The following is a 26649-nucleotide window of genomic DNA, read 5'->3' as shown; positions in this document are numbered from 1 at the left end:
GAATAACTTAAGGATTCTTGGTCTTCCTGAAGGTGCGGAGGGAGCGGGCATTGGGGCATATGTGAGCACGATGCTGCACTCGTTAATGGGAGCGGAGGCCCCGGCGGGTTCGCTGGAGGTGGAGGGAGCATACCGAGTGATGGCGCGAGGACCGAGAGCAGGAGAAATTCCTAGAGCCATAGTGGTGAGATTCCTCCGTTTTAAGGACAAAGAGATGGTCCTTAGATGGGCAAAGAAAACTCGGAGCAGTAAGTGGGAGAACGCGGTGATCCACGTATACCAAGACTGGAGTGCGGAGGTGGCGAGAAGGAGGGCGAGCTTTAATCGGGCCAAGGCGGTGCTTCACAAAAAGATGATAAAATTCGGAATGCTGCAACCGGCAAGACTGTGGGTCACATATCAAGGGAGGCACCACTACTTTGAGATGGCGGATGAGGCGTGGACTTTTATTGCAGAAGAAAAATTGGAATGAGCGGGTTATTAAAAAAGAACGTTTGAAACAAAGTGGTGGGGCGAGTATGGGGGGCGAAGAGGGGGGTAAAAAGGGGGGAAAGAGGAGTTTTATGTTATTAATCCTGTGATGTGGTAACTTTTCTCTCTTCCACAGGTGGCGGTGGGGGGAGGAAAGGAGGTGGAGGAGATGGGGCGTTGGCCATTGGGGGCGGGGCCAGGGGGGAAGTTCCCGTGATGATAATCATGGCGGGAATAGGGAAGCAGGAAGGAGGGGGCGTCGCACGGTGCGAGCCGAGGTCACGGGGGGAAGCCGAGGTCGGCCAGAGTTTGCTGACTTCTGGGAGCAACATGGGGGGTGTAACTACGCTAATGGGGGATCTAGCAGGGGGGTTGGGGGGGGGGGAAAGCTATTGGGTTGCTGCTGCTGGGGAGAGGGGGGAGCTGGCATAGGGTGGGGTGGGCGGGGGGGCACCGCCTGGGGGGGGGGGGGGGACACAGCTGTGTGGGAACCAGGTGAGGAGCTGGAAAAAGGGGATGGCTAATCGACGAGGGGGGGGGGGGGGGGGTAAAAAGCCCCCCAACCCGGCTGATCACGTGGAATGTGAGAGGGCTGATCGGGCCGATAAAGAGGGCACGGGTACTCGCACACCTTAAGAAACTTAAGGCAGACGTGGTTATGTTACAGGAGACGCACTTGAAACTGATAGACCAGGTTAGACTACGCAAAGGATGGGTGGGGCAGGTGTTTCATTCGGGGCTAGACGCGAAAAACAGGGGGGTGGCTATACTAGTGGGGAAGCGGGTAATGTTTGAGGCAAAGACCATAGTGGCGGATAGCGGGGGCAGATACGTGATGGTGAGTGGCAAATTACAGGGGGAGACGGTGGTTTTGGTAAACGTATATGCCCCGAACTGGGATGATGCCAATTTTATGAGGCGTATGCTAGGACGCATCCCGGACCTAGAGGTGGGAAAGTTGGTAATGGGGGGAGATTTCAATACGGTGCTGGAACCAGGGCTGGACAGGTCGAGGTCCAGGACTGGAAGGAGGTCGGCAGCAGCTAAGGTGCTTAAAGATTTTATGGAGCAGATGGGAGGAGTAGACCCGTGGAGATTTAGCAGACCTAGGAGTAAGGAGTTTTCGTTTTTCTCCTATGTCCACAAAGTCTATTCGCGAATAGACTTTTTTGTTTTGGGAAGGGCGTTGATCCCGAAGGTGAGGGGAACGGAGTACACGGCTATAGCCATTTCGGATCACGCTCCACATTGGGTGGACTTGGAGATAGGGGAGGAAACAGAAGGGCGCCCACCCTGGAGAATGGACATGGGACTAATGGCAGATGAGGGGGTGTGTCTAAGGGTGAGGGGGTGCATTGAAAAGTACTTGGAACTCAATGATAATGGGGAGGTCCAGGTGGGAGTGGTTTGGGAGGCGCTGAAGGCAGTGGTTACAGGGGAGCTGATATCAATAAGGGCACATAAAGGAAAGCAGGAGAGTAGGGAACGGGAGCGGTTGCTGCAAGAACTTCTGAGGGTGGACAGGCAATATGCGGAGGCACCGGAGGAGGGACTGTACAGGGAAAGGCAAAGGCTACACGTAGAATTTGACTTGCTGACAACGGGTACTGCAGAGGCACAGTGGAGGAAGGCACAGGGTGTACAGTACGAATATGGGGAGAAGGCGAGCAGATTGCTGGCCCACCAATTGAGGAAAAGGGGAGCAGCGAGGGAAATAGGGGGAGTGAGGGATGAGGAAGGAGAGATGGAGCAGGGAGCGGAGAGAGTGAATGGAGTGTTCAAGGCATTCTATAAAAGATTATACGAAGCTCAACCCCCGGATGGGAGGGAGAGAATGATGGGCTTTCTGGACCGGCTGGAATTTCCTAAGGTGGAGGAGCAGGAGAGGGTGGGACTGGGAGCACAGATCGAAATAGAGGAAGTAGTGAAAGGAATTAGGAGCATGCAGGCGGGGAAGGCTCCGGGACCGGACGGATTTCCAGTTGAATTTTATAGGAAATATGTGGACTTGCTCGCCCCGCTACTGATGAGGACCTTTAATGAGGCAAAGGAAAGGGGACAGCTGCCCCCGACTATGTCTGAGGCAACGATATCGCTTCTCCTAAAGAAGGAAAAAGACCCGCTGCAATGCGGGTCCTATAGACCTATTTCCCTCCTAAATGTAGAAGCTAAGATTCTGGCTAAGGTAATGGCAATGAGGATAGAGGATTGTGTCCCGGGAGTGGTCCACGAGGACCAAACTGGGTTTGTGAAGGGGAGACAGCTGAATACGAATATACGGAGGCTGTTAGGGGTAATGATGATGCCCCCATCAGAGGGGGAATCGGAGATAGTGGTGGCGATGGATGCCGAGAAAGCATTTGATAGAGTGGAGTGGGATTATTTGTGGGAGGTGTTGAGGAGATTTGGTTTTGGAGATGAGTATGTTAGATGGGTACAGCTGTTGTATAGGGCCCCGATGGCGAGTGTGGTCACGAATGGACGGGGATCTGCATACTTTCGGCTCCATAGAGGGACAAGGCAGGGATGCCCTCTGTACCCATTATTGTTTGCGCTGGCGATTGAGCCTCTGGCAATAGCATTGAGGGGTTCCAGGAAATGGAGGGGAGTACTCAGAGGAGGAGAAGAACACCGGGTATCTCTGTATGCGGACGATTTGCTGCTATATGTAGCGGACCCGGCGGAGGGGATGCCAGAGATAATGCGGACACTTCGGGAGTTTGGAGAATTCTCAGGATATAAACTGAACATGGGGAAAAGTGAGTTGTTTGTGGTGCATCCAGGGGAGCAGAGCAGAGAAATAGAAGACTTACCGCTGAGGAAGGTAACAAGGGACTTTCGTTATTTGGGGATCCAGATAGCCAAGAATTGGGGCACATTGCATAGGTTACATTTAACGCGGTTGGTGGAACAGATGGAGGAGGACTTCAAGAGATGGGACATGGTATCCCTGTCATTGGCAGGGAGGGTGCAGGCGGTTAAAATGGTAGTCCTCCCGAGATTCCTTTTTGTGTTTCAGTGCCTCCCGGTGGTGATCACGAAGGCTTTTTTCAAAAGGATTGAAAAGAGTATCATGAGTTTTGTGTGGGCCGGGAAGACCCCGAGAGTGAGGAAGGGATTCTTACAGCGTAGTAGGGATGGGGGGGGGGCTGGCACTACCGAGCCTAAGTGAGTACTACTTGGCTGCCAATATCTCAATGGTGAGTAAGTGGATGGGAGAAGAGGAGGGAGCAGCGTGGAAGAGATTGGAGAGGGCGTCCTGTAGGGGGACTAGCCTACAAGCTATGGTGATGGCCCCATTGCCGCTCTCACCGAAGAAATACACCACAAGCCCGGTGGTGGTGGCTACTTTGAAAATTTGGGGAAAGTGGAGACGGCATAGGGGAAAGACGGGAGCCTTGGTGGGGTCCCCGATAAGAAATAATCATAGGTTTGTTCCGGGGAGAATGGATGGGGGATTTGGAATATGGCAAAGAGCAGGAGTAACACAATTGAAAGATCTGTTTGTGGATGGGAAGTTTGCAAGTCTGGGAGCGCTGACCGAGAAATATGGGTTGCCCCAAGGGAATGCATTACGGTATATGCAACTGAGGGCTTTTGCGAGGCAACAGGTGAGGGAATTCCCACAGCTCCCGACGCAGGAGGTGCAGGACAGAGTGATCTCAAAGACATGGGTGGGGGACGGTAAGGTGTCAGATATATATAGGGAAATGAGGGACGAGGGGGAGATTATGGTAGACGAGCTGAAAGGGAAATGGGAAGAAGAGCTGGGGGAGGAGATTGAGGAGGGGCTGTGGGCGGATGCCCTACGTAGGGTAAACTCGTCGTCCTCGTGTGCCAGGCTAAGCCTGATACAATTTAAGGTGTTACACAGGGCGCATATGACTGGAGCATGGCTCAGTAAATTTTTTTGGGTAGTAGATAGGTGTGCGAGATGCTCGAGAAGCCCAGCGAATCACACCCACATGTTCTGGTCACGTCCGGCACTACAGTGGTTTTGGGTGGGGGTGACAAAGGTGCTTTCGAAAGTAGTGGGGGTCCGGGTCGAACCAAGCTGGGGGTTGGCTATATTTGGGGTTGCACAAGAGCCGGGAGTGCAGGAGGCGAGAGAGGCTGATGTTTTGGCCTTTGCATCCCTAGTAGCCCGGCGCAGGATACTGTTGATGTGGAAGGAAGCCAAGCCCCCGGGGGTGGAGACCTGGATAAATGACATGGCAGGGTTTATAAAGCTGGAAAGGATTAAGTTCGTCCTAAGGGGATCGGCTCAAGGGTTCACCGGGCGGTGGCAACTGTTCGTCGAATACCTCACAGAAAGATAGAGGGAGTGGAAAAGAAGAAGACAGCAGCAGTAGCCCGGGGGGGGGGGGGGGGGGGGAACCAGAAGGGCTCTCAGGGTTGTTAATATATATGTATAATATGTATAGGTTGTTGTTACAGATAATTGTATATTGGACTGTTAAATCATATTTTTGGAGAGTGTATATCTGAGACAAGGCAGTTGCCATTTAGTTTTAGTTTTTGTTTATGTTATATATTATTTATTTTTTGTTTATAAAACAGGCCATTGTTATTTGTACTGTTATATTATTGTGTAAAGGATACACAATGTACGATGATGGTTGGCCAAAAATTTTCAATAAAATATATTTAAAAAAAAAAGATTAGGTAAGGCTAAAAAAAGGGGTGGGTAGGGCAGGTGTTCCATTCGGGGTTGGATGCAAAAAATCGGGGGGTGGCGATTTTGGTGGGGAAGTGGGTGTCGTTTGAAGCGTTGAGCATCGTGGCAGAAAATGGAGGTAGGTATGTGATGGTGAGTGGTAAGCTGCAGGGGGTGCGGGTGGTCTTGGTAAATGTATACGCCCCGAATTGGGACGATGCGGGGTTCATGCGGCGCATGTTGGGCCGGATCCCGGACTTGGGAGACAGGGGGCTTGATAATGGGGGGGGGGCGGGGAGACGGGGGGGGGGGCTTCAACATGGTGCTGGATCCGGCATTGGATCATTCTAGGCCTAGGACGGGCAGGAGGCCGGCGGCGGCCAAGGTGTTGAGGGGATTTATGGACCATGGAATTCTCATTCTTCTCCCATGTTCATAAGGCCTACTCTCGGATTTACTTTTTTGTGATGAGCAGGGCGCTGATTCTGAGGGTGGAGGACACGGAGTATTCGGCGACACCCATCTCTGACCATGCCCCACATTGGGTGGACCTCGAGCTGGGGGAGGAGAGGGACCAGCGCCCGCTGTGGTACTTGGAGGTGGGGTTGTTGGCGGACGAGGAGGTGAGCGGGTGGGTCCGGGGGTGTATAGAAAGGTACCTGGAGGCCATTGATAATGGGGAGGTGCAGGTAGGGGTGGCCTGTGAGGCACTGAAGGCAGTGATCAGAGGTGAATTGATCTCCATTAGGGCCCACAGAGAGGGGAAGGAGAGGAGAGAGAGGGAGAGGCTAGTGGGGGAGATGGTAAGGGTGGATAGGAGGTATTCAGAGGCCCCCGAGGGACTACTCAAGGAGCGACGAAGCCTCCAGGCCGAGTTCGACCTGTTGACCACCAGGAAGGCAGAGGTGCAGTGGGGGAAGGCGCAAGGGGCGGTGTACGAGTACGGAGAGAAGGCTAGCCGGATGCTGGCACACCAGCTTCGGAAGCAGGAGGCAGCGCGGGAGATTGAGGGAGTTAGGGATGGCGGGGGGAGCATAGTGCGAAGTGCGGTGGGTATTAATGGTGTCTTCAGGGACTTTTACGAGGGACTGTATTGGTCTGAGCCCCCATCGGAGGGGGGGGGAATGGGTCGCTTTCTGGACCAGTTGAGGTTCCCGAGGGTAGAGGAGGGGCAGGTCGCAGGGGCTGGGGGCGCCGGTTGGGTTGGAGGAACTGGTCACGGGACTTGGGAGTATGCAGGCGGGGAAGGCACCGGGACCAGATGGGTTCCCGGTGGAATTCTATAGGAAGTACGTGGACCTGTTGGGCCCGCTGCTGGTAAGGACTTTCAATGAGGCAAGGGAGGGGGTGTCCTGCCCCCGACGATGTCTAGGGCGCTGATTTCTCTAATTCTGAAGCGGGATAAGGACCCTGTACAGTGCGGATCGTATAGGCCGATTTCACTCCTTAATGTGGATGCGAAACTCCTAGCAAAGGTATTGACCATGAGGATTGAGGACTGTGTTCCGAGGGTCATACACATGGATCAGACGGGTTTTGTGAAAGGGAGGCAGTTGAATACCAACGTGCGTAGGCTCCTGAATGTAATTATGATGCCGGCGGTGGAGGGGGAGGCGGAGGTAGCGGCGGCTATGGATGCGGAGAAGGCCTTTGATAGGGTGGAGTGGGGGTACCTGTGGGAGGTGTTGAGGAGGTTTGGGTTCGGGGAGGGGTTTGTCAGCTGGGTAAGGTTGCTGTACGAGGCCCCGGTGGCGAGTGTGACCACGAACAGGAGGAGGTCGGAATATTTCCGGCTATACCGAGGGACAAGACAGGGCTGTCCTCTATCCCCCCTGCTCTTTGCGCTGGCGATTGAGCCCCTGGCCATGGCTTTGAGGGAGTCTAGGAACTGGAGGGGGGGGGGGAGAGACACACCTGGTATCATTGTATGCGGACGATCTGCTATTGTATGTGGCGGACCCGGTGGGGGGGAATGCCGGAGGTGATGCAGATCCTTAGGGAGTTTGGGGATTTCTCCGGGTATAAGCTCAACATGGGGAAGAGCGAGCTGTTCGTGGTGCACCCGGGAGACCAGGAAAGGGGGATTTGTGAGCTTCCGCTAATAAGGGCAGAAAGAAGTTTTAGATACCTGGGGGTTCAGGTGGTTAGGAGCTGGGGGGTCCTGCGTAAGTTCAACTTAACGAGGCTGGTGGAGCAAATGGAGGAGGAGTTCAAAAGGTAGGATATGCTGCTGCTCTCCCTGGCGGGTGCAGTTGGCTAAAATAACGGTGCTCCTGGGGTTTTTGTTTCAGTGCCTCCCGATCCTGATCCCCAAGGCCTTCTTTTAGCGGGTTAACAGGAGTATTATGGGGTTCGTATGGGCGAAGAAGACCCCGAGGATGAGAAGGGTGTTCTTGGAGCGGAGCAGGGACAGGGACAGGGGGGGTTAGCGTTGCCAAACTTAAGTGGGTACTGTTGGACTGCCAACGTGGCAATGATACGCAAATGGGTAATGGAGGGGGAGGGGGCGGCGTGGAAGAAGCTGGAGATGGCGTCCTGTATGGGCACGAGCCTGGGGACGCTGGTGACGGCACCGCTGCCGCTTTCTCCGATGAGGTACACCACGAGCCCGGTGGTGGGGGGGGGGGGGTGTAAGTTCGTGTCTAGTAGGGGATGCACTATTGTTTACTGTTTAACGCTTATTTGTTTATTTATGCACTTTTGTTCTTGTTGTTTTATTATTTGTGTAAAGGGAGGGTTGTCTATTTTTCTGTTGTGATAATCTGTGAAAAAATTTGAATACATTTTTTTAAAAAAGAGAATGCTCTGAGCAGAGTCAACAAGTCCTCATCATGTGAGGACAGCACGGTAGCATTGTGGATAGCACAATTGCTTCACAGCCCCAGGGTCCCAGGTTCGATTCTGGCTTGGGTCACTGTCTGTGCGGAGTCTGCACATCCTCCCCGTGTGTGCGTGGGTTTCCTCCGGGTGCTCCAGTTTCCTCCCACAGTCCAAAGATGTGCAGTTAGGTGGATTGGCCATGATAAATTGCCCTTAGTGTCCAAAATTGCCCTTCGTGTTGGGTGGGGTTACTGGGTTATGGGGATGGTGTGGAGGTGTTGACCTTGGGTAGGGTGCTCTTTCCAAGAGCTGGTGCAGACTCGATGGGCCGAATGGCCTCCTTCTGCACTGTAAATTCTATGATGTGCCAGGCTCAGCCTGATACAATTCAAGGTGATTCACCGGGCACACAAGACAGTGGCCCAAATGAGCAGGTTTTTTGGGGTACAGGACAGGTGTGCGAGGTGTGCTGGAGGGCCAGCAAATCATGTCCACATGTTTTGGGCATGTCGAAGTCTAGATGAGTCTGGCAGGGATTTGCTGGGGGTCATGTCCACGGTGCTAAAAATTAGGGTGGCGATCTTTGGAGTGTCGGAAGACCCAGGAGTCCAGGGGGGGCGAGAGAGGCTGACGTTTTTGCCTTTGCCTCCTTGGTAGCCCGGAGGCGGATCTTATTAGCGTGGAGGGACGCGGAGCCCCCGAAATCGGGGTTATGGCTTAGCGACATGGCCGGATTTCTCAGGCTTGAGGAAATTAAGTTCGCCCTGAAATGTTAGGATTCGTCCGGATGTGGCAGCCGTTTATCGACTTCTTTGGGGAAAACAAAACTGTTAGCAGATACAATGGGGGGGGGGGGGGAAGAGAGGAGGTTAGAGAATGAGGGGAGTAGGGGGAGTTAGTTTAATTTAGGCGGGAACAGCGAGAAGAGATGGAGGGACTTGGGGAGTGTGTGTATAGGCCAAGTTGGTGAGGTGTGGTTGTTGGTTGGGGGGGGGGGGGGGGTGGTGTTACGCACTGTATTATGGTTACATATGTAATCATATCTTTTGTTGTTAGAAAACCACAAATGCCTTAATAAAATGTTTGTTAACAAAAAAAGAAAATGTAACTGACTATGTAATACCTGTCCCACCCCCCTTCCTAACTACCCCCACGTTCTGTACACTCAAAAAAAATAACATGAGAGGAAAGGGTGGTGGAAAGGGAAAAATAATTAATAAAAATGAAAGGATAAAGATCTTTGATGCACTGGGATGACTTTTAGTTGGTGTCTTTCTGAAGCTTTAGTTTTGATACTTCTTCCTCCAAGGCTCGAAATGGTTTCCTCTGGCAACTTTGTCAACCTTCTCTGCAGACTCAGCATAATTCCTGGTTCAAAGCAAAGGATGTGCCAGAGAGGGGAAGAAAGAGAAAGAGAGAGAGAGGCGGGGGGAGGAGAGAGGATCTGGTCAACCCACCTGCCGCCAACTAATCGATCCGACTCCCCTTCAAACCTGGTTCCCAATATTGATTTGGTGCTAAGGAGTCTGGCTACTACTCTCCAAAGATAAAACCTGGGAGCACAGTGCCCTGACAAGCAAGCTGCATAAGCCTCGAGTCTTCTGCTTCAGGCACATTCCGATTATGGGTCCACAGACCAAAATAATAAAATAACAACTACAATACATGTTACTGACATGGAGAGAAATGGGAATAAAGGAAATAAGAAGAAAGGATTCTGATAGAAATGCCCCAACTTGGTATATTGTGTTTTACTTTCATAACCTGAGACCACAAAGGAATTCACAATGTTCGACAGACTGCACTTAATTGTGTAAAGCTGGTAATGGGTTTGAATCACAACCCCCTAATGTGGCAAACCAGAGATAATTAAAGTAATTGTTAAGCTGGGGCAGGGGTAATTGGATAACAAAAGGAATGGGAACAAAAGTCAATTTTTGTTCTCCATGTCAGTTAAATTGTAGTTTCTCCATTGCCACCTCAACAACGATAAATTAAATCAACACAAACTGCCAACAGAAAACAGGCCCTTTTGGTGTGTTTAGCTTGGTCGCATGCTGCTTTACTGAACTATCAAAGCATTCAACTTTGTGTAAATCCTCTGATCAACAACTGTAACTGCTGATACCACTACTAACAGACTGCAATCACTACTACTTGATCCTAGTGTAATATAGATCCTTCACCAGAGATCAGCCAAATGATAATAATAATATTGCAGAATACTTTTAAGTTTAGGAATGAAATTCGGCACTGCTCTCATTCATATCCTTCTGACTTACTGATTCCCATGTAGCTTCTGCTGTCAAAAACAACAGTGTTCTGATCATATCGATAGCTAGAAGATCACTTCCATTTACAGACTACACTTATCATATATTTGGAAGAGAGGAGGGCACAATTGGGTCAACATTTGCCAATTGTGTATTAAACACAGTGACATGAACATCACCACATTATCTATGCAACAATATTGAGAGAATAAAGACACATCCTCCCAGACTCTATTACACTGAGTAAGATGCTAGGTGCTGGTTCCTGCACCCGACGATCGTTGGTGCAAACTTTTTCATGCACAACAGAGAAAGTAAGGTCCAGTGGAAAATCAAAGAATGGATGAAGATTGGGCAGAGGGAATCTGATGTAGAGAGACACAGATTAATAGAGCCTCCACATGAGAGAGGGTGGAGGAAGAGGCACATATACAGAAAAAAAACCCCAAAAAACAATAAGTCAAGTGGGACAATGTCCAGACAGAAAAGAAATAAAGTCTGAAGAGAATCCAAGTGTAGGTGAGGACATTCTATAAAAGGTAGTAATGGAAAGTAAAAACAATCACACTGGCATTTTTCTCCTTCCAGTTCCCTGCAACCCCCCCAGATAAAAATCTGGAATTAAAAGTCTAAGGATGACCATAAAACCATTGTCGATTGCTGTAAAAACCTATCTGATTCACTAATATCCTTTAGGGAAAGAAATCCACCATCTTCACCTATTCTGGCCTACATGTGACTCCAGACCCACAGCAATGTGTTTGAATGTAACTGCCCTCTGACGTGGCTACTTGGTTGAAGGGCAATAAATGCTGCACATGCCAGCAATGCCCATTCAAGAATTTTTAAAAAACCTGGTGAGGCTACAACACAGGACTACTTTCAAACAAAACAGTATAAGCAGCAAGCGAAAGACAGCTTAGAAACCCCAAAATCAACAGATCAAATCTGCCAAAAGTGCCGAGTGGTGTCTCTAGTGTCCTCAGCCAATTCACTTCACGTCATGAGAACTGTTATGGGCCAGGGTTTAGAGAACCCCAAAGTGTATCATGGAGTTCACCTGACCCACAACTTTTAATAGATTGTGGTATGGGGAGCACACGGCCCACTCTACAGGTGTGGTACAGCAGAGCTCTACAGTACTTTTAAATTAAAACAATGTTTATTTATGAAACCAGTTAACCCTTTATAAACCCACAGTAAACATTTTAACAATTCTCAACACCAATAAATCCCCAAAGAATACAGTACTCAATAGATAACTCTAATAAATTCCCAAACAACATCCGGAAGACAAAATACACTTTTTAACACAGAGATCAGGTTTAAATTCACTATTGAGAGCAGTCAGCACTTTGAAATCACCCAATTGATTTGGAGACGGTCTTTAGTTTGCAGAGAGAGATCCTATACAGCTCCTTGCTTTGCTGCAGCTAACCAGCTCTCAAAATGAAACTAACCACACCCTGTAGCAAACAGCCTAAAACAAAAGTAAAGCAAACAGACAGCCCAGCTCCACCCACTCTCTGACACCACTGCAGCTCTCTAATAAACACCGATTTCTTAAAGGTACACCCATTACAGCTATTCGATAAACCCCCATTTTTTAAAAGATACTCTCACATGGCAGGAACAAACATCTCCAACTGGGCAAAACAAAAAATATTTTACTTCAGCACTGACCCTGTGAAAGAGCAATGAGGGAAATACTGATGAAATTATCCCAACATAAACTGTGTCGAGTTTACACATGGTCCCAATGTCTGTGTGGTTTTCCGCTGGGTGCTCCGGTTTCCTCCTACAGTCCAAAGATGTGCAGGTTAGATGGATTGGCCATGATCAATGTGTGGGTTTGCAGGGATAGGGCAGGGTCCCAGGGTGGGCCTAGGTAGAGTACTCTTTTGGCGGGTTAGTGCAGACTCGATGGGCCAAATAGCCTCCTTTTGCACTATGGGAATTCTAAGGATACACACTGAAGCTAAAGATGAATTTCACATTCAGGTTTCACAAAATGAACTGGTGAGGTTCACAAGGCTAATTTTGAGGTTAGATACTTACGATCATTGTCATGAACAATCTGAAAGTTCTTGACAGACGCTTGGGTGACTCTTCCATGGAAATTCAGAACATAGGACTGTGTGTCATCATTCCAAACAGGCACCTTGTTGTGCAGCTCAATTAGGTTTTCCATATTTCTGTTCTGCCACATTAATAGCAAACTTTCGTGCTCCTGAAGGATTTATTGAAAGCATTTTGAAATAGTTATCACTGCAGAAAATGGCAACATACTAGGCACAGAAAGAATTCAGATGAGACAACGCAGAACTAGAGAATAAGTTAATCACTAGACAGCTACATTTAAATTTACAAAATGTGGACATTTATAAAACGAGTTGCAGTATTGTTGCATAGAACAAGGGAAATCAATGTTTTATGTGCAGGTTAGATGGATTGGCCACGATCAATGTGCGGAGATGCAGGGATAGGGCGGGGTCCCAGGGTGGGCCCAGGTAGAGGGCTCGACATTTGTTCGTTGAAATTTTGTTCTGAATTTATATTTTCATTTCACAGTGGGTAATTCCACTGATACATTATAAAAATTGTCACTCTTATCCTCAGAGGAACTATACCAGTATCCAAAATGCCTTAATTCGGGTGTAAAAATTGGGACTGGATTCTCCGTCCTGCTGCCCCAGATTTCTGTTACGGCCGCCGGCGGGATTCTCCATTTCGCCAGCTGGTCAATGGGGTTTCCAATTGTGGGGCAGTCCCACGCTGTCGGGAAACCCCCAGGATGCCGACAAAAAGGAGAATCCCGACGGCGGAGAATTCAGCCCTGTTTCCCCTTCGGAGCTGAATTGCACCAGTCTTACAATTTCCTTGGTGTCGTAAAGCAGGATTCAATTCCATATTCCTTGTCGTGCAAATATATGCATGGCGTGGAATACGAGGGATATGCAGAGAATCCCACTATTGGGCTGACATCTTGAGCATGTGACCCGATAGCAAGGCCCCACGGTTGGCCAAACCCCCCCGCACTGCAAATTGGCTCCAAACCATCCCCCCACCACCGCAAATTGGACCCAAATGCCACCTCCTCTCTCCTCATTACCCCCCCTTTCCAAGCAGTCCCACAACTTCCGGATTTCCTGGGTGCTCTCCTAACCCATAAGTACGAAGGTGAGCCAACTATCCTCCCCCACCTCCCCATTCCAGAAACCCCTGTAACAGACGGAGCCCCCCCCACAGGGATCTCTGTGACAAGGGGGCACCTCCACATAGTGACCCCTGTGATAAGGAGACCCCCCCCCCCCAGAGAGCCCTGACTAAGGGAGACCCCCCTCCCACAGGGACCTCTATAATAGGGGTTACAACCCCCCCAGAAAAAGAGACCTGTCTGGAAGCTGGAGAGCAGCTGTATTACAGCTATAACACTTACCTTGCACCTGGATTGACAGCTTCTACAAGCCATCTGCAGCTTTCATTTTTAAAAAGTTTTTTATAAAGTGTTCTAATTGGGTTTTCATATTTTGTATTTCACAACTCCTATGTTATACGTTACATTTTACATAATTGCATCGGCCACAGAGAAAAACAAACAAAGCAACATAACAAAAATGAGCAAGAAACAAAAGGATGTAAAAAGACAGGCAGATGTCAGTACAGATGTTTACATATAATTGGTTTCCTTCCTGCTGTGGCCGCGTCCCGCCCTCAAACAGCGTACCTTTGTTGCCATTCTCAGTTTGTCCGGGGCGCATATTTACTGATGTCTATCTAAATGTTTAGTCCCTTGTCCCTCTCTATTTCCTTGTGTGTCCTCTTCCCCCCTCCTTTCTTTTTCATCTCTATCCCATGACTCCCCCTTGCCCCCTCCCTCTATTGGTTGCTGGCTACGAATAGTTGGTTCCTGGAACAAGTTGGTGAACGGTTTCCATGTCCTGTGGAAGCCCTCTTCCGACCCTCGGAAGGCAAATTTTGGAAATTCTGGAAATTCCGCCAGGTCGGACAGCCAGCCAGTCTTGGGTGGCGGATTTTGTTACGTGTACTGAGGTACAGTGAAAAGTATTTTTCTGCGAGCAGCTCAACCGATCATCAAATACATGTAAAGAAAAGGAAATGAAAGAAAATAAATAGGGCAACACAAGGTACACAATGTAACTACGGGTGAAGCATACAGGGTGTAGTGTTAATGAGGTCAATCCACAAGAGGGTCGTTTAGGAGTCTGGCAACAGCAGGAAAGCTGTTTTTGAGTCTGTTCATGCGTGTTCTCAGACTTTTGTATCTCCTGCCCTATGGAAGAAGTTGGAAGAGTGAGTAAGCCAGCTGGAAGGGGTCTTTGATTATGCTGCCCGCTTTCACAGATGGAGTCAATGGATTGGAGGCAGGTTCTTGTGATGGACTGGGCTGTGTTCACGACTCTCTGACGTTTCTTGCGGTCTTGGGCCGAGCAGCTGCTATACCAGGCTGTGATGCAGCCAGATAGGATGCTTTCTATGGTGCATCTGTAAAGGTTGGTAAGAGTCAGTGTGGACATGCCAAATTTCCTTAGTTTCCTGAGGAAGTATAGGCGCTGTTGTGCTTTCTTGGTGGTAGCGTCAACGTGAGTGGACTAGGACAGATTTTTGGAGATGTGTACCCCCAGGAATTTGAAACTGCTAACCATCTCCACCTCGGCCCTGTTGATGCTGACAGGGGTGTGTACAGTACTTTACTTCCTGAAGTCAATGACCAGCTCTTTAGTTTGCTGGCATTGAGGGAGAGATTGCTGTCGTTGCACCACTCCACTAGGGGTTCTCAATCTCCCTCCTGTATTCTGACTCGTCGTTAGTTAAGATCCGGCCCACTATAGTCGTTATCATCAGCAAACTTGTAGATGGAGTTGGAACCAAATTTTGCCACGCAGTCGTGTGTGTACAGGGAGTATAGTAGGGAGCTAAGTACGCAGCCTTGCGGGGCCCAAGTATTGAGGACTATTGTGGAGGTGGTGTTGTTGTTTACTCTTACTGATTGTGGTCTGTGGGTTAGAAAGTCGAGGATCCAGTTGCAGAGTGAGGAGCCAAGTCCTAGGTTTTGCAGCTTTGATATGACCTTGGCTGGGATATTGGTGTTGAAGGCGGAGCTGTGGTCAATAAATAGGAGTCTGATATAGGAGTCCTTGTTGTCGAGATGCTCTAGGGATGAGTGTAGGGCCAGGGAGATGGCGTCTGCTGTGAATCGGCTTCGGTGGTGTGCGAATTACAGTGGATCAAGACGTTTTGCGAATTGCAGTGGATCAAGGTGCTGTCGATTGCCAGCTGAGCAAGATTCTCCGGAGGTCGATTAGGGAGGCAAAGGCTAGGGTGTCGGCCCCCCTCCTCATTAAGAGTTCTGGGTGGTCTGAGATCCCGAAGACAGCCACTTTTGGCCATCAGTGGCCCACTCGTCCTGTCTCCACCTTTTGAAGGTGGCATCCATTGTGGGAGTAAACCTGTAGTTGTTGCTGATGGGGGCCATGGTGGACATTTTGGTTAGGCCGAAGTGCTGCCTCATCTGGTACCATGTTCGGAGCGGGGCTATTACCACTGGGCTTCTCAAGTGCTTGATCGGGGGGATGGGAGCGCAGTTGAGACTATGACTCAGAGGGACATCCCTATGCAGGAACTCTCCTCCACCGTTACCCATTCTGCTCCCGGTTCCTTCACCCAACCCATCACTCTTTCTGCTGCGTGCGTCGGTGGTAGAACTGTAGGTTTGGGAGGGACAGACCTCCCTTGTTTCTTTTCCTTTGTAGGACCTTTGGGTTACCACCACCACACAGATGACATGATCATAGGGCAGCATGGTGATGCAATGGTTAGCACTGCTGCCTCATGGCGCCGAGGACCCAGGTGCGATCCTGGTCCCAGGTCACTGTCTGTGTGGAGTTTGCATATTCTCCCCGTGCCTGCGTGGGTCTCACCCCCACAACCCAAAAAGATGTGCAGGTTAGGTGAATTGGCCACGCTAGATTGCCTCTCAATTGGAAAAGAAAATTGGATCGTCCGCACTCTCCCTGCCAGGGAGAGTGGGAATGGGTCTCACCTCTGCCTCCGCTGGACTCGTCAGGTTCCATTTGTGGACCCGTGTCCAGCCATGGACTATTTGGATCCCCAGGTAGTGAGAATTTGGTCTGAGCTCGTTTGAGCGGCAGTCCCTCCAGCTCTGTCCCCCCCACCGGATGTGATCATTATCACGTCCAGCAGGCGCCTAATGTTCGATGTTAGCTGCCTGTCCTTGACGAAGCCCATCTGGTCCTCTGCGACCACCTCTGGCATGCAGCTCTCCAGCCGCTTTGCTTGGGCTTTTACCAGGATCTTTGAATCTGCAGTGAGATGGGCTTGTAAGACCTGCATTCCGTTGTTTTATTTTTGTCCTTTTTGGCTTGTGCCCCTTACTAGCGAGTCTGCGAACATCTCCTGCCGGTGCGGGGCCAAAAGTACCACAAATGTTTTGTGGAAATCTGTTGGGAATCCATCTGCCTGCTCTCTCAGCTGGTAAGCCAGCAGAGGGCTGGCTTTGAATCCCTGTCCGTAGAAGGTCCCCTGTGTCTGGCAGAGCTGATGCATTGCTTTCCACATGGAGAGCAGGTCAAAGCCCATTTGTACCTTCTTCCTCTCCACCAGTAGCTGTACAGTCGGGGCAGAGGAGTACCGCCGGTCTACCTCCAGTATGGAGTTGACCAGCTCTTGCCTAGCTGCCCTCTCCTTCCTATCTTTGAGCGCCTTGTGCGCAATAATTTACCGCCTTCAGCGCCTCCCAGAGCATGGAGGGGAGACCTCCTCACTCTGGTTGTTGGTAACGTATGGCCTGTGATATCTGTTTGCAGAATGCCTTGTTGGTCAGAAGGGCCATGTCAAGCCTCCATGGAGGGCATTGTGCTGGTCCATCTCCAACCTCACATCCACCTAGTATGGAGCATGGTGGAGATTACTATTGTGGAGTAATCCGTTCCTACACCCATAGAAGCACTGCTTTCCCTCGATCGGAGTATAAACCCAGTGTACCTGGGAGAAGAAGAAGAACTTCTCTCCTGGGTGTGTGAACCTCCATTGGTCCACTGCCCCCATCTGTTCCATGAGCGCATCCAGTTGCTTTGCCATGTTTGTCCCATATTTGGGGTTTGATCTGTCTGTCCATGGGTCCTGTCTGTAGTGAAAGATCCCCCACCCATAATGAGTTGGTGTGTGTGTCAATGTTGGGGATTTCTGCCATGGTTTTCTTCACGAATTCCAAGTTGGGAGCGTACACATTTACAAGGACCACTGATGCCCCTTCCAGGTCACGTGTAAACATGACATACCGTCCCCCTTGTTCCGTAACCATCCTCATCGCTGTAAATGCTGTCCTCTTATTGAGCAGTATGGCCACCCACCTAGTCCTCATCCCATAGCATGATTGGCAAGTCTGTCCCATCCAGCTCTTTCTTACAGCAGTCAGTCCTTCTCCCTCAGGTGGGTCTGCTGGAGGAAGACAATGTTGGCTCACATACTTTTCAGAAGGGCAAAGACTCTGGATCTTTTCACTGGGCCGTTAAGTCCCCTGATGTTATTTGGAGCATGGCAAAGAGCTGGGGTAGTACAACTGAGAGATCTGTTTGTAGATGGGACTTTTGCGAGTCTGGGAGCGCTGACAGAAAAATATGGGTTGCCCCAAGGGAATGCATTTCGGTACATGCAATTGAGGGCTTTCGCGAGGCAACAGGTGAGGGAATTCCCGCAGCTCCCGACGCAGGAGGTGCAGGATAGAGTGATCTCAGAGACATGGGTGGGGGATGGTAGGGTGTCGGACATATACAGGGAAATGAGGGACGAGGGGGAGATCATGGTGGATGAGCTGAAAGGGAAGTGGGAAGGGGAGCTGGGGGAGGAGATTGAGGAGGAGCTGTGGGCTGATGCCCTACGTAGGGTAAACTCATTGTCCTCGTGTGCCAGGTTAAGCCTGATACAATTTAAGGTGTTACACAGGGCGCATATGACTGGAGCACGGCTCAGTAAATTTTTTGGGGTAGAGGATAGGTGTGCGAGATGCTCGAGAGGCCCAGCGAATCACACCCACATGTTCTGGTCATGTCCGGCACTACAGGGGTTCTGGGTGGGGGTGGCAAAGGTGCTTTCGAAGGTGGTGGGGGTCCGGGTCGAACCAAGCTGGGGGTTGGCTATATTTGGGGTTGCAGAAGAGCCGGGAGTGCAGGAGGCGAGAGAGGCTGACGTGTTGGCCTTTGCGTCCCTAGTAGCCCGGCGCAGGATATTGTTAATGTGGAAGGAAGCCAAACCCCCGGGTGTGGAGACCTGGATAAACGACATGGTAGGGTTTATAAACTTAGAACGGATTAAGTTTGTGTTAAGGGGTTCGGCTCAGGGGTTCACCAGGCGGTGGCAACCGTTCGTCGATTACCTCACAGAAAGATAGAGGGAATGGAAAAGAAGTAGACAACAGCAGCAACCCAGGGGGGAGGGGGGGGGGGGGGGGGGGGGGGGGAAGGGAGGAATCAAACGGACTCTCAGGGATGTTATTGTATATGTATAATATGTATAGGTAGTTGTTATAGGTAATTGTATATTGGATTGCTGGATTGTATTTTTGGAGAGTATTTATTTTGGACAAGGCAGTTGCCATTCAGTTTTGTTTTTGTTTTTGTTTATATATTATTTATCTATTTGTTTAAAACTGGCCACTGTTATTTATATTGCTTTATTGTTGTGTAAAAGAAACACTACGTACTGTTATGTTTGGCCAAAAATCTTGAATAAAATATATTTTTTTTAAATAAAAAAAAAGTCCCCTGATGTTCCAGCTGCCCATTCTGACGGGGGTTTCGGTCCCTCCATCCTGAGGGATCAACCATACTTACCTTGTTGCTGCGCCCCTGTACTCCGGGGTTTCCCTTTGCTAGGGGACCATCTGAGATGCCCGTGGTCACCATCATCACCATGTGACTGTGCCCCAGTGTTCCCCTTTGTCCAGAGGCTACCCAAGGTGGCCACCATCTATGTCTACACCACGTGGATGTGCCACTGCATTCTGGGGCTTCCCTTTGTTTGAGGTCCTCCAAAGTGGCTGTTTGCGGTGCGTTTGTTTTCCTTTCTACCATGTACGATCTGTCGTAGCCAGCCGAATCCGCTTTGAATCCCCCCCCACAGCCTTTCCTGCTCTGTTTACCCACCAACCGCCCCCCCCCCCCCCCACATCTAGAGCATTCCTCCCCATTGCCAGGCAATCTCTCCCCATTGGGAGTTGTGCCATGGCATCCCCCCCACCTCGCTCATATTTCCTTGTGCTAGCTCACCCGCTAATGCGGTGGCCCTTCGCACCCCTCTGGGGTCTATCTTTACCTCGCCCCGACTGATGTGCGTCTCGTCCCTCCCGTTCCTCCTCCTTACCCTCTTCTTTCTGAGACTCGTCAGATTTGAGGATGAGGCGGTTCAGTCCCGTGCAAGTGGTGTCTACATTTTTTGTTGTTGACTGATACGATTAAGTGTCTCGTTCACTGCTGATTTCATTGCCTTCCCAGCTCATGCTTTTACATGAATTCATCTGCTTCCGCCAGTGCGGTGAAATGGTACTCCCTGCTCTGTAAAGTTACCCAGAGCTTGGTGGTGTACAGCATTCCGAACCGCATATTGTTCTTATAAAGGGCCGCTGAGGCTTTGTTAAATTCTGCTCGGTGCTTGGTCAGGTCTGTCCTAATGTCCAGGTGCACCTGGATTGAGTGTCCCTCCCATTTACAGGGCCGTGTGTGCCTTGCCCAGCCCGGTCTTGGGCTTTGGCTGGAGTGATCTGTGGGCTATGTCCACTTCTGGGGGTTTTGGAGAAGCTTTCCCCTCCAACCAGTTTACCCAGCATCTGGGCCACGTACTCCATGGGGTTGCTGCCCTCAGTGCCCTCCGGTAGGCCCACAATGAGGAGGTTTTGGTGCGACGAGATTGATTTTCTTGGTTCTCAACCTTCCCCTTAGTTTCCCTTGCATCGCCACCAACCTTGCCATCTATGTCTCCAGTGAGGTCATCCGATCGCTCTGGTTAGTCACGGCCTTCTCCAGTTCTCTGATCATCGCCTCCTGCATCTCTAACCACCATTCTGTCTTTTCCAGCGCTGCTTGCAGCGTGACCAGCGCCTCTACTATCGCCACTTTCACCTTCGCCTCCTTTCAAGTTTGATGGCATCCTTGAACTCTTTTCCTGTGTTAGGAATTCCCTCCATTTGTTCATCGGGAGGTAGCCTGGCATATGTTCTGATGGTCCCTCCTGTTAGAGTGTGGCCAGGACCTCGTCGCCCCACGTATTCGCCATTGCCTCAAGTCTCGCTCTCCCAGTTTTTACTGTCCCTGCGTCGCTTTGGCTCCTCGGGTTGTTGTTGCCGCTAAGCATCTTTCAGTCACTGTGGTGGTGTTGGAGGAGGGTGGGGGTTTCTTCCCCTGGTTTGGCGGGGCTATTTTGGGTTAAAAGTGCCTAATTTTGAATTTCCAGGTGACTCATCTTTTGTGCATCCGCTCAGCACTCCCCCGTCATTGGAAGATTAAAGAGAGGTAAGTGCAGTTAAATCACCCGCTTTAGTGATTGGAATGCACTTATTGCATGGAATGCACTTGCACGCCTTTGAGTGGTCAATGTTTACAATCATTGGGGTTTCACCATTTAGTCCACTGGCTGTAATGTTCTATGTTCTATGTTCATGTTCTATGAACCGTGAAGGGAGATGCCTGAATTAAAGCTGCGGATGGCATTTGGAAGCCATCAATCGCAGACCACAAATAGAAAGCTATGAATGGCTTGGAGCCAATGGATCTGTGGCAACCAGAGGCACGTCACAGCTGCTCTCCTTTACGAATGGACATGTGGAGTTGCAAGTTAAGAGTTACAGCTGAAATACCTCTCACTGCCCCCGTGTGGTGTAGCCACCTAAATTGGCCAACTCCCGATTTAAAATGGCGAACGGCAAAGGCTGATGGGAAAGTCAGCCAACATAGACAGAAGCCAGCAGCTTCAGGTTTGCGGTGCATTTACCTCTGCAAAGGCCAGACAACATCGATACCAGCGACAATCAGCATAACAAAGTAGCAGCCATCTGCATACTGATGAGCAATCCCCGGGAACAATAAGTAACATTTTGGACACACAAAGCAAAGCCAGACACCTCGGCGCCAGCAGGAGCCAACACAAAGGAAGTGAACGAGCACCTCAAGACCGCCCATCGATCAGGGAACCGCTCCAGTATTGGAGAAAATCGAACCAAGCGATTGGGACAAATTCTAATCACTTGGGACCAGGTACAGGGTCCGCCCGAAAAGGCGGGAAGCCCCTGGGGACTATAAGAGTTGAGCCCCAAGTTCAAATCGCTCTCTTCACCTCTTCTTCCTGCCCTGGTCACCCAGCAACACGAACCAACATTGACCGTGACCGGTGCAATGATCGCCGAAAGCCCGTAAGTCTTAACTCAACGCTCGCTACGAGATAGGCGCTCCTAGCTACCAATCCGTACCAACTTCGAATCCCGCAGGCTCAGAACCCGAACGAAAGGCCATTTGTTCCCCTGACCTGGTAGGCCAGTCCGAAGTTAAGTATAGGCCTGTTAGTTGTAGAAGTAGCTTAGACGTAGAATTTGTGCATGAGTAGCGATTACTGTGTCTAATAAATGTGATTTGATTTAAATCTTACTAATCGGTGTATTGGGTCATTGACCATTACTCGGACTTGAACCTCGTGGCAGTATCATAAAGATACCTGGCGGCTCAAGAGCAAAGGTAATAAAACAGAGCAATTGAACCAAGGAGAAAATCAGCAACATTATTTGTCGACTCCGCCGGGACCCGATCTAGAAATGGAAAACCACTCCGGGAAAACCCAGAATTTGAATTAGAGATCCAATTGGAAACAGAAAACCACAAGTGTTCAAGCAGTTCTGATCAATACTCATAATTCGGAAGTGTGTGTATGCATGCGTAACTAACAGGGCTATAAGGTAAAACTGATAGATTTTTTTTTGTTGCGACAAAACTGTCGGAAGTTTGTACATCGGAAAGTAGCGAATGCCGTACCCGTATTTACAGCACCGCCTTAATACCCCTGTCCCAAATTTGAAGAGCAGCATTCGGATAGGAAAGATGGCAATGCAGCGCCTCATGAACCCAGAGGAATTTGCGGTCACAGCGACCAACAGCAGTAGAGTGGGACAATGTCCCATTTGGGAGGAAGAGATCAGGAAATATCTCAAAAGGTAAGGGATGGCCCAGCCCCTTTGGAATGAATTCTGTGACAACGAGAAATCAGGCACCGGGAGTATAGGACATACTTGGTGGGAGAACCTGAGCGAAATCCACAAAAAGAGCTTAGGGAAAGCTCGCAAGCCGATGGCAATCGTGTCCTGCTTGGCACAATTGCGAGGCACAGAGGAGGTTGTTAGGACACTCCGGAAAGAAGTAGAGGGCATACATCGAATGAGTAAGGTCGAAGTAAGCGAGGTAGAAAAGGAGAATTTCGAATTGAGAAGGAAGTTGGCAGCAAAAGATGGAGAGGTGGAGGATACCAAAAGGGCACACCAGTCTTGTCTGGCGCACTTAAGCAGCTTCCAGTCTCAATATGAAAAGGCCTATCAGGACACGCAACGTGCAGTCCTGGTACGTGAAGAAACAGAAAAGCAGGTAGAAGCTTTGCAGAGACAGTGCAGCGACCTAAAGGCAGGATTAAGAACACTCCATGCTGCCACCACAGAACAAAGACAAAGCACATTAGATCATGCAAAGTGCCGGAAGCAGATTGCAGAGCTGCAATGCTGCTTTCAGTTCAGAAAGGCTTCCAGGAAACCTTTGGAGCAAAATTAGATCAGGAAGACGGCCCTGATTAGGAAGAATTGAATGAAACAGCGCAGAGATATGTTCAGGGAACATGTGCGCAGGGAAAGCCACAAAAGAGGAAAGCGCCCCAACCCCCCACACAGCAGATAGTTCAGGCTCCAATGAACCCAGTCACCACCCACCGCACAGCCACATCGGACGATGCGGAATTTCTATACTCCACCCTCTTAACAGTGACCCAATTACGGGACGCGTGCGATAAGATCACACCGTTCCTCCCCACCTCAGACCCCCACCATTTCTTTGCCACAGTAAAGCATCAGGCGACCATGTACGGCCTGGATGAGCGAGAGCATGTAAAGCTCACGGTTTTAAGTTTAGACTCTTCAGTAGCAGCAGCCCTTCCCAACCCACAGAATGTAGGAGGAGGCACCCTTGCAGAAATGCATACCGCGATCCTGGATGTGATCGGGTATAACCGGGGTGACCCCATAGATGGCCTCAATAAATGCAGGCAAAAGAAATCTGAGCACCCCACAGCGTTTGCTGGACGCCTGTCGATCCACTTTGCAGCAGTCTTTGGAGACTTAGACCGCGCCCATTTGTCCCCAGACAACATGGCCAAATGGACACGCACCCTTATCTCCCATGCCACAGAAACAGGTCAGAAAGCTTGCACGAGTTATGATCCCTCAGAGGAGGCTCATAACGAGAAGTGGATAGTGAAAAGATTGTCCCGCGCTTGGGAGCAATCTATATAAAGCAAACCCGCAGTTAAGAATCCCGAGGAAAAGCAGGCCGACGCAGATATACAGGCAGTAAAAACACGCCAGAACCCCGCATGGGTGAATGAAGGAAAGAACAGCCCCCCACCCAAGTCGCAGGAGTGTTACAACTGTGGACAGTTGGGACACTTCGCAAGAGAGTGCAATGCCCCTAGAAAGCCACAGAGAGCCCAGCAGACGGGGACTCTAAGTAAGAAGAAGACAGAGCCCATTCATAGTGTTAGCGCCTGTTCAGATCAGACAGACTTGACTGGAACGGACTGACAGTGTACGGGCTCCAGTTGGGTCTGCGACACCCTTTGGGATAGGTCCGGACGACCGGTAGTTGCAGCAAAAATTCGGGGACAGCCCATCGAGTTTCTCTGGGACACAGGAGGGTCCCGCACCACAATAGATTTCTCCACCCGGTTTCAAAAAGACACGTGGCCCACTACAGCCACTATCACCCTCAGCGGCTTTACAGGTCACTCACAGCTGGGACACATCACAGCCCCTGTACCCATTCAAATCGGTACCATCACAACCAAGCACCCCGTAGTTTTAGTTGACCTGCCCCCACACAGCAGAACACATTCTGGGAATCGATTTCATGAATTCCCACAATCTTTCATTTGATCCAGTCAACCAGTGTGTCTGGAAGATGGCAAAGACTGCAAGAGCCCCCGCAACGCTCAACATAGGAGAATACGCGAACAAAATTAGCGCAGTAGGTGAATTTTGGTTCAACCTGACCACGCTTAGCATGGACAAGCAGGTTAGGGCAGTTCTGCAAAAGAACAGGGCAGCATTCGCGACCCACGACAGTGGACGGATGACTGGCTCCGTACAAATAACAGGACCTGAGCCTAGACCACAAAAACAGTATGGATTTCCCCAAGAGGCAGAGGGAGAAATCTCAAAGGTAATAGAAAGCTTATTAGAGCAGGGCGTACTTAGATCAGTAGCCTCCACTAATAATGCCCCGATTTGGCCAGTGAGAAAGCCCGATAGATCATGTCAACTGACCATCGATTACCGGGAACTTAACAAAATCACCCCCGCAGCAGCCCCCACAGTAGCAACAAGTCCCGAGACCATGCTCAAGCAGGGACTCAATTCCCGATTCTTTACGGTTTTGGATGTCAGTAATGGATTCTGGTCCATTCCATTGGCAAAGGCGTGCCAGTACAAATTTGCCTTCACTTTTAAAAATCAGCAGTACACGTGGACATGCCTGCCACAAGGATTCCACAACTCCCCCTCCATTTTCCACTGACAGCTGGCAAATGGTTTAGCCAAATTCTCTCGCCCCGAATGTCTGGTTCAGTATGTAGACGACCTACTACTGCAGACAGACACCAAGGAAGAGCACATTGAGCTTCTGTCCGAACTCCTGGAACTCCTACACTCAATCGGTTGTAAAGTCAACCCCAAAAAGGCCCAGATTTTGGAAGACAAGGTGATATATTTGGGAACAATTATCACACATGGTAAACGCGAGATCGAGCATAAAAGGATTGACTCGATTGCTAAATTGCCCCTTCCCCAGAACGTTTCAGCCCTCCGGTCGTTTTTACGACTGGTTGGCTACTGCCGAAACCACATTGACGATTTCGCCAGCAAGGCAGCACCCCTCTCAGACCTCCTAAAGAAGGGAGCCCCCTGGGAATGGCTTCCGCAGCATATGGATGCTGTGGATGCGTTGAAGCAATCACTCGTAGCAGCCCCCGCACTACAAGTTCCAGACCTACTTTCCCCTTACGTTATAGAGGTAGCAACCACAGACCGCACCCTTTCGGCCGTGCTCCTCCAGGAACGGCACGAACAGTTAAGGCCCGTAGCTTACGCCTCCAGAATTGTAGATGCTGTGGAGCAGGGATTTTCAGCCTGTGAGAGGCACCTGCTCGCAGTATTTTGGGCAGTTCAGTACTTTTCGTATATTACCGGACTGAACCCCATCATAATTCTCACCGAACACCCCCCCACCCAACCTTTACTGGACGGATGACTCAAGGACGGTACAGTAAGCCAGATTAGAGCAGCTAGATGGACCCTTCTCTTGCAGGGACGGGACATCACTGTTAAACGGACAAAGACGCACACCTTTTACGCCGACAACTTACAGTACCTCGGAACCCCCCATGAATGTGAAATTATCTCTCCACACCACAACACAGGCCCCTTTATTGCGAAAACACCCCCCAGAAAGATAGGTAGTTCAACCCAGAGCCCCCAGCACACAGACATGTGTCAGCCCATAAAGATCTATGTGGATGGATCTTCCACAGTATTGGATGGGAAACGCATAACAGGTTGCGGTATTTATGTCGAGGACGCGCAGGGACGCGCCCTAGAGGAGAGAGCAATAAAACTTCCAGGCCACTTAGGCGTGCAGGCAGCAGAGCTCGCGGCCATCGCATATATAGTGGAACACCCAGATTCCTTTCCCAGCCCAGCAGACATATACTCGGACAGCCTCTATGTCTGCAACAACCTCACGGAATTCCTGCCCCTGTGGAAAGCAAGAGGATTTGTTTCCGCAGATGGATAACCCCTCCCCTCAGCCCCATTGCTCCGTCACATTTTAGAGAGAGCACAGAACAGGACTTTTGGGATAGTCAAAGTCCGAAGTCATCATCGTTCCTCCAATCCTGGAAATGTGAAAGCCGACGCACTGGCTAAAGCAGGTTCCAGGCACGGATATTGTTGGACACCCCCCGAAAGCGCACCAGTGAATGCAGTTCAGGTCTCGCAGACTAGGATCGAGGATCTAGTGGAGGCCCAGAAGCAGGACAGCAATCTCAGGGAGATTGTAAAAGGAAACTATCCAGCACCCTATGAGAGATTTAAAA

At 50.1% G+C, this 26649-nt stretch overlaps 1 protein-coding gene across 6 annotated transcripts in view; it reads right to left on the bottom strand.

Annotated features, from left to right (window-relative positions):
- LOC140396284 (tubby-related protein 3-like) overlaps window positions 1–26649 on the bottom strand; it is a 175402-nt gene that overhangs the window by 7486 nt on the left and 141267 nt on the right. For all 6 annotated transcript variants that reach the window (XM_072484684.1, XM_072484685.1, XM_072484689.1 and 3 more), the window contains one exon: window positions 12280–12451. In XM_072484684.1, coding sequence (XP_072340785.1) covers window positions 12280–12451 — 172 coding nt within the window. The remainder of the gene's footprint in view (window positions 1–12279; window positions 12452–26649) is intronic.

Source organism: Scyliorhinus torazame, chromosome 19 (assembly GCF_047496885.1).
Source record: "Scyliorhinus torazame isolate Kashiwa2021f chromosome 19, sScyTor2.1, whole genome shotgun sequence".
Lineage (NCBI taxonomy): Eukaryota > Metazoa > Chordata > Chondrichthyes > Carcharhiniformes > Scyliorhinidae > Scyliorhinus > Scyliorhinus torazame.
This window is presented reverse-complemented; position numbering and strand designations above follow the sequence as displayed.